Source organism: Mesitornis unicolor, unplaced genomic scaffold, assembly GCF_000695765.1.
Source record: "Mesitornis unicolor isolate BGI_N332 unplaced genomic scaffold, ASM69576v1 scaffold18224, whole genome shotgun sequence".
Lineage (NCBI taxonomy): Eukaryota > Metazoa > Chordata > Aves > Mesitornithiformes > Mesitornithidae > Mesitornis > Mesitornis unicolor.
The window spans coordinates 1-7995 of NW_010180951.1; the positions used below are offsets into that span (position 1 = coordinate 1).

The 7995-nt window shown below is 35.1% G+C and overlaps 1 protein-coding gene across 1 annotated transcript; it reads right to left on the minus strand.

The window, feature by feature from the left end:
- Positions 1 to 746: 746 nt before the first annotated feature.
- LOC104539676 (zinc finger RNA-binding protein-like) lies at positions 747 to 5793 on the minus strand (the record flags this gene model as incomplete). The annotated part of the gene is made up of 4 exons (XM_010183265.1): positions 747 to 844; positions 956 to 1067; positions 4647 to 4742; positions 5696 to 5793. Coding segments are annotated over 4 exons (404 nt in total), but the record flags the coding sequence as incomplete, so codon positions are not given.
- Positions 5794 to 7995: the final 2202 nt, after the last annotated feature.

The window sequence follows — 7995 nt, forward strand, 5'->3', positions numbered from 1 at the left end:
AGATGTCAGGGTGGTTGAAATCCCCCATGAGATCCAGAGCTTGTAAACATGAAGCTGCTGCTATCTGTTTATAGAGGGCCTCATCCACTCAGTCTTCCTGGTCTGGTGGCTTGTAGCAGATGCCCACTATGATGTCTCCTGCCTTCCCAGGGTCGTGGGAGGTGGTTTTTACCCTCTACTCTGCTTTAGTGTGATCCCATCTGGAGTACTGTGTTTAGCTCTGGAGTCCTCAGTAAAAGAAAGACATGGAACTGTTAGAGCGGATCCAGAAGAGGGCCACAAAAATTATCAGAGGAATGGAACACCTCTCCTATGAGAAATGGTTGAGAGAGTTGGGGTTGTTCAAGCCTGGAGAAGAGAAAGGTCTGGGGAGACCTGATTGTGGCCTTTCAATACTTAAAGAGGGCTTATAAGAAGGATGGGGACAGACTTTTCAGCAGGGTCTGTTGTGATAGGACAAGGGGTAATGGTTTAAACTGAAAGAGGGTAGATTTAGATTAGATATAAGGAAGAAATTTGTTTACAATGTGTGGTGAAACACTGGAACAGGTTGTCCAGAGAGGTGGTAGAAGTCCTATCCCTGGAAACATTCAAGGTCAGGTTAGACAGGGCTCTGAGCAACCTATCTAGCTAAAGATGTCTCTGCTTATTGCAGGGGGGGTGGGACTAGATGACCCTCAAAGGGTCCCTTCCAACCAAAAACATTCTATAATAAACTTAGTTACTTCACACATACTCTTCCTTACCTGCGCACTTGAAGTAATATCCTCTCGTTGCTGATCTGTCATTACAGCAAGTGTATCAAAAGGATCTTTCTCACAAGGGTCCAGAAGGCCAGGGCCACCTACAATGGTTAGGCTAATTAGTAGGACATCTCTACCTTATTTCAACCAAGATTACAGATTTTACAATTAGCTAAACAGACGTATACAGACACTGATCAAATGCAGCTTGCCTTTAAGAATGATTCCGGAAGATATACACTCAAAAACTCTTCTCAGTGCATCCCCAGGACTCTGTGGCCCGGTAGCGCTGCTAATTGCTTTTTCCACAAGCAACTCCATAGCCTAGACCAACAATAAGAACATCCAGCCAATTAAGAAGACTGATTAAAACAACAAAAGCTACTACTGTTGTTTAATGTAGAACTTGTGATACTGGAATTTTGAAGAACATTACACATCACAGAACGCTTTCAGTTAAAATAATAAAAATAGATATTTTATAACGATGAATAAAAACAAAGCTGCTGCAAGAATAACACTGACTACTGATATGCTTCTTCTCATCACAAGTTGTCCAAATTTTTTGTAGAAGTTTATAGAGAATTATACATGTGCATGTATACAATTTCTCCAGTCACTTTTAAAAAGAGCATGAAACATAGTGGGTCACTGGAATCTATCAGCCACATGAATAAACAGCATGCAGTATGAAATTATGAATTTGATTCATCTAATGAAATTAACAGGATGCTACAGAGAAATTATTTTTTTCTACAAGAATACAGAAGTTTAAAGCATCAAAAATTTAATGATCTTTTAACATTTAAGTGGTTACTAGTTCTTCAGTTTAGCAAAATTGAAGTTCACAGCAAGTTTTTTCCTGAATATAGGCAAACATTAACTCAGATGTTAAACAAGCATAAAAAAACCCTTGATGATAAACAAGTTCTCTAAAATTTACACATTATTTCATATTAGTTAAAATTATTTAAATGATTAGCTGTATTTTAAATATTGATTTTTTTCTGTGAATGTTTCAATTGTTTACTTTTATTACTCTACTTTTTTTCCAGAAAAACATATCTAAGATATTTGCAAAAGTAAAGAATAGCTTTCCTTAGCTTTTTCAGCATTAAATGGATATTTCAATACCACCTCTTTGGCAAGTTTCATTTTCAAACATTGCATGTCTTGATTTTTTGGTGGGGTTTTTGCATGCAAATAACTATAGGCAGTGCTGATTACAATCCTTCAATAAGGGTGCCCATTTCCCTTCTCTTTTAGCTCAATTTAACTGACAAATTTCAATTCTTGAGCATGTGTCCTGGTTTTGCTGGGATAGAATCAATTTTCTATTCAGGAAAGCTGCATTTTTGAGAAGACTGCAGCACCCAATTTGGTGGGAACAAAGCTGATAAGACACTTTGCTTTAGTTCATGGCCAGCACTGGTATGCAGGTTGCCATAGAGATCAAGGTCTTTTAGCAGTTTCAAATTAGCCAGGTAGGGAAGCTAGGAGGAACAAAAGCCAGGGCAGCTGACCCAAGCTGGTCAACAAAATTCCATACCATAGACATCACACTCACTATAAATTGAAAAGTTTGCTGAGGATGGTCCTTCTTCTCTCTTTTCTTAATGGTTGTCATCCCTGGAGGGTCTCACCCATCACTCTGCTCCCAAGGACTACTCTTCTGTTTGTTGTGACCATTGCGCTTTTGCTGAAGCTGCGGCGCTTGCAGTGTTTGTCATCTAGCATTCACTGATGGGAGTACGCAGCTCACGACCACTATATGAGCTGAGTATAACTTTGTGTACTTTATATTAATATTAGTATTAATATTAGTTTCTTATTATTTTATTAAATCTGTTTCCATTTCAACCCAAGTGTCTTCTTTACTTTTCACAATTCCACTCCTTGGGTGGGGAGGGGTCATCAGGTGATAAAACTGACTAAACAGAGACAGCATGGTATTTCCGTACTTCCATGGTATCACTCAGGATCAAGCTTTTGAGTTTTAGCAACAGTAATTTAGTTGTTTTCAAGTATGAAGTAAAATACAGCAGGAAAGAAAAAAAAGCACATAATGTTATTGCATTTATTCAAGTCTAGTTCTTTTGGATCCTCATACAATACACTAAAGTCAACAACTTAATCCTAGGAAAATGTGAATTATGATGCCTTGGTGTTCACGTGCATGAAAGGCTGAATTTTAAGCTTGAAAAAAAAAAATCACCTTGAATATTCATTCTTTCTAACTTGTAGGAACTTGATTAAATTCTTCTAATTTAGTTTTTATTTTTAGGTACATAAAAAGGCTGATACTAATGTCTGTGTTTAGACTTCCTAATATTTTCTATTATTACAACTACTTAGGCTCTTTGGCTTGTAACAGGCTTCAAGCATACAGGTCAGGAGAAGTTATGTATCCAGAAAAATATATTTATTCAATCTATGAAATTTCACCTGTGACTGTCATAAATTACGTATATTTAAAATCACCATTTTCATTCTGTCATTGTTTTTGTCAGTAAGATTGACAACAGGCCAAAAGAACAACTGACTACGCAGATTTCAATGTTGATTCATGTCACTGGCAATGCATCAGGCACCAGGAGCAAGCCAGGAAGCACTTTTGGAGAGAACTGAGACACAGGTAGGCCTGACATACTGCTTCATACATCTTTTCCCTTCTGACTGTGCCTTATAACAGATATTATGAAAAATTACATTCCTTGTTCTTCATTTATGTGCCTGCTGTGTGCTGCAACAGTTCCAAGGATGCTTTTCTAAAAGTATGCCAGAGTTTATTCTTTGGCAAATCAGCATCATAGTGATATTGAGGGCACTTACATACTATTTAGCTTCTTTTCAGCTATCTCTGTACAGTATATCTTTCATGAAGTATAACATGGAAACTAGACTTTTTTTTTTACTTTAAATACTTAGAAAACAGAAATAACTGCTCCACATTTTTTCCAGAAGCACTAAATATTATCAGAAGTAATTTAATAATTGTCTGCAAGCTTAGTACAGTTGTAAAACATTTATCATGGAAATAATACCAACTACTGTAACTGTCATGACAACGTTAGCACTCTTCCTGCCAAAACGGAAAAGTCTACATTAGGAAGCAGCACAGCCTAACAGGATTTGGTCTATGAAACAAAACAATCACAGCTGAGTTTACCTCCACATATACATATTTTAGAGATTTTGTTTCAGACTAAATTTATCCAATCCCCAGATTTAACATCTGTTAATATTTGGAGCAAAAGTTGCACTCCTGGAGGGTATCATTTAAGATAGTCAATGTAAAAGGAATGCTCCAGGAACACTCGGCTGCAAGAATTGAGAGAGGCAGTACAACCTAGACTGTTTCTAAGTGACACTGATTAAAATGCTAATGGACACATCCACAGACTAGTACTGTAGTATTCCATCTTGCAGAAAAGACACATTAATGAACATAAGAATTACTGTGATTTATTCTTTCAAGTAGCCTGTTATCACAGAGCTATCTGGGCATAGCTGACATTATTTTCAATCAGTTTCAGTAAAGTCCAAGCAATTCAGAGTAGGTGGTTAGAAAGAAAAAAAAATATTCTTTTATACAGAGTAAAGGGAAAAAAAAGTTAAAATCTAGAATAAGAATGCTACCCAGAAATAATTGAAAAGAAAAACAAAACTCCATTTGGAAAAAAAAAATCATCTCCAAATGACAAAACCTCAGAAAATTAAATATTTAGAGGGAATCTGGATCATTTGTTGGGGGGTAAAAAACAACAACAACAAAACCCCAAACAAAACCCTACATTACTCCTTTAAAAAAGTCTACATTTTAAAACTGTAGTAATTCTTTCCTACGCTTTACTTGCAGTACCATATGCATTAAAAAGATTCATTCAGATTATTATTACTCACCCAGCTTGGAAAATCAGACCAAGTTGGAACCCGTTGACAGAGGTCACGAAGAATACGTATGATAACCACACAGGACTGCAGACCATTAGCTCTAGCCTTGAGAGCAATACAAAACCAAATTAATTAATTAATCCCAGCATCTACAGCAAATAGGACTTGTTGAAAGACTAAAACACCACTGTTCAATGGAAGCTCAGATACAAGATTAAAACAAATAATTCTATGTTATTCCATGAGCTGCCATTTACAGCAGTATTTTATACAGGGTTAGTAATTTAAGGTGGCAGAAGTCAAAGTGCACAGGTTATACAAGAATAATATTTCTTGATCCCCTGTACACTTTGACCTATGTTCACTTGTAACAATAAATGCAGTGTCTTTCTATATTAGAAATAAGAAAGAATAAAATAAAGGTCTAAGAAATAGAGACTGAAAGGTCAAGGGAATCTGTTTGGTTTCTTTATTGTGCCTTTGCCAGAATGCAAAGTCACTAAACCAAACAGTTGCTTCTCACCTTTCATTCCCTAACACTTAGTACACTTAAAGAAATAGGGAAAAAAAAGTCTTAAATCTAAACACAAAGCTTTAAACATATTCTATTATTTAAAGCAAAGTTACTCTGCAGCCTTAGGTTTCTTTATTGTGCCTTTGCCAGAATGCAAAGTCACTAAACCAAACAGTTGCTTCTCACCTTTCATTCCCTAACACTTAGTACACTTAAAGAAATAGGGAAAAAAAAGTCTTAAATCTAAACACAAAGCTTTAAACATATTCTATTATTTAAAGCAAAGTTACTCTGCAGCCTTATGGAATATATATCAAATATACAACGTATAATCACCACAAGCAAGTCAAGCTTTCAACATTGCTTTCTCAATGACCAGAAAAAAAAATCATGTCAAATGAGCAAAAACCGCATAAAGCAGTTTCTCCATACTCAACCTTAGCATGAACAATGCTGAGTGTTTTCAACACAGTTAAACATTTATATTGCAACTGAACTAATCTCTCATAAGGCTACAAGAAGAAAGTAAAATGATGTTCCGAACCTGGAACCACTTAGCGTGGCGTAGAGCAGCCAGAGCATCAAGGCATTTTTGTCTGTCCAAGACGTCCGGTGGGTCTTTCACCATACCCGAGGTTACATCTAAAATGGATTGAATTGGCAAAATGCAGTGAGGAATGGGTGTTTGACCAGGTGAGCAAGACACTTCCTTAAAGTAGCTTCAATGTCACACATGCCATTTAAAGTTTAAACACTTGAACAACAAATGTAAAAGTTCAATAAAAGCCATTCAATTAGGATTAGGGCATCAACCCATTATGAAGATCAAGAGCATATTATACTTTAGCTCTCAGGTTATTTTCAAATGCATTGCAGATTATGCAATGCGTAGTACTTCTTTATTTAAGGTAACACTGGAAAAACGCATATCCCCCAAATTAAATCCTGAAGGAAGGATGGTTGGACACAGTGCACCAGCAGAGAGAACACAACACAGAAGGAACACAAAAATCCACTTTAACCGAGTAGAAACATTCAAACTTAGTTTCTTGTAAATTTTAATGGTTACGTATTATTTGGGATCTACTCTTTAAAAGAAAAACTAAGTATAAAAAAAAAAATCTTAAAAGCATTAGATGTTTAGTAATTATGTTATTTTTATCATACCTAAAACTTAAAATGGAAATTATTTTGCTTTAAAAAACCTGACTAAAGGAATGTGAAATGTTCTTCCGTATTATTTCCATTAATTGCTAGTACCCTCTCTGTTATTCATATAAATAAATACCTCAGCCCATGATATACATTGCTCCAACATCATTTAGGATGCAAGGAAGGATCTGAAAAGGGACTGCTTTATTTAAGATTCAACAGAAAAAAGAAAATCAAGGAATAGTTAAAAGAAAAAAGCAGAACGTCTGAAAGAAAGAAAATATGGTAGATCTTGTATACTTAAATGTTCACAAAAGGTTTAATTAAGTTACCAAGATGATGGCTTTGTTACCAAAAAGAGAAAGACCACAAAGCCCTTTTGGAAGTGTTTTAATCAATGAAACTGGAACCACTGAACAATATGAAATGGTATCTTTGGGTTACTTAAAAACTGTAGGGATATAATGCAATTATCAGCTTTAGAAGTTCTTTGTTCTACTAATTACGAAATGGCCACTGCGACTAGTGACAAAGTATACTGGTAGCCTAACTGGTGATACACCAGATAAGATGAAAGAAAAAGCCCTCATTCAATGGCACTCATTTCATGGGAGCTGGCTGTATGGAACAATATAGATTACTCCAGCAAGATATAAATTTAGATAAGTCTGAGAATAAAATTTTATAAAATTTTTTTTTAGTCTCATGAAACATGCCAGCTTCTAGGGATGCTGCAGAGAGAGCTCTGAAACCACCTATTTATACACAAATGTAAAATAAATAGTAGGGTACTTTATGGAAAACTAAAAAGCCATGAATAAACATGGTACTATAACTTTGCAATATAATCTGAAGTACTACATTCAGATTTGAGCATTTTTTTTAAATAGTCCCACTACTCTGCAAAGGGCTAAAAGGGTGAGGATTTCAAAATAAGAACAAAGCTGAGAATAACAAAGGTATCTTCTCACACAGATATTCAAACATATGGACTATATGTTAAAGCAGAAATAAGAAAAGCTGCACTAACAAGGCATTGACAGAGCAAATTAAGACATTTAAAGCAGTATTTCATTTAAAACAAAACAAAACAGAAAAACCTACACAAGAGAGATGCCAGGTAAGATAACTAATGAATCAAGTAAAACTTGGATATAAATGACAAGGAGTACATTTAGAGAAAACTGATATTAGAAAAAAAAAAAAAAAAAGGCAAAGTAAGGTTGAGAAATTAAAAATAAATATATGGGTCTATTGGGTCTATTAGCCTAATCGGTCAATTTTTTACATTCTTCTAAAACTAATATTCAAATAGGTGACACTGTACAAACATTTATCACAATAATTCACCACATAATTTGAAAGTCCAATTCCTTCTAGCTCTGAAAAACTTTAATTTGGAAAATAATTTTATTAAAAAGAATTATAGTTTCAGTGCACAGAAGAGAATCTTCCTGAATGCTGGAAATTTTGACCTAAAACGTGCTACTAATATTGGGTTGGCCAAAAACTAATTGCATCTTTTTCAGGGTAAATGAAAGGTGACTTTTTCATGGGAAGCAGAAACTGTATTACTCTGTATTACTATATTGTCCATTTCAATCTATTACCTTTTGCCATCTTTCAGGCAATTTCATGATTCCACGCTCAAAAATGTTACTTTTTTCGGCAAAAAACAGTTCCAAGAACGAT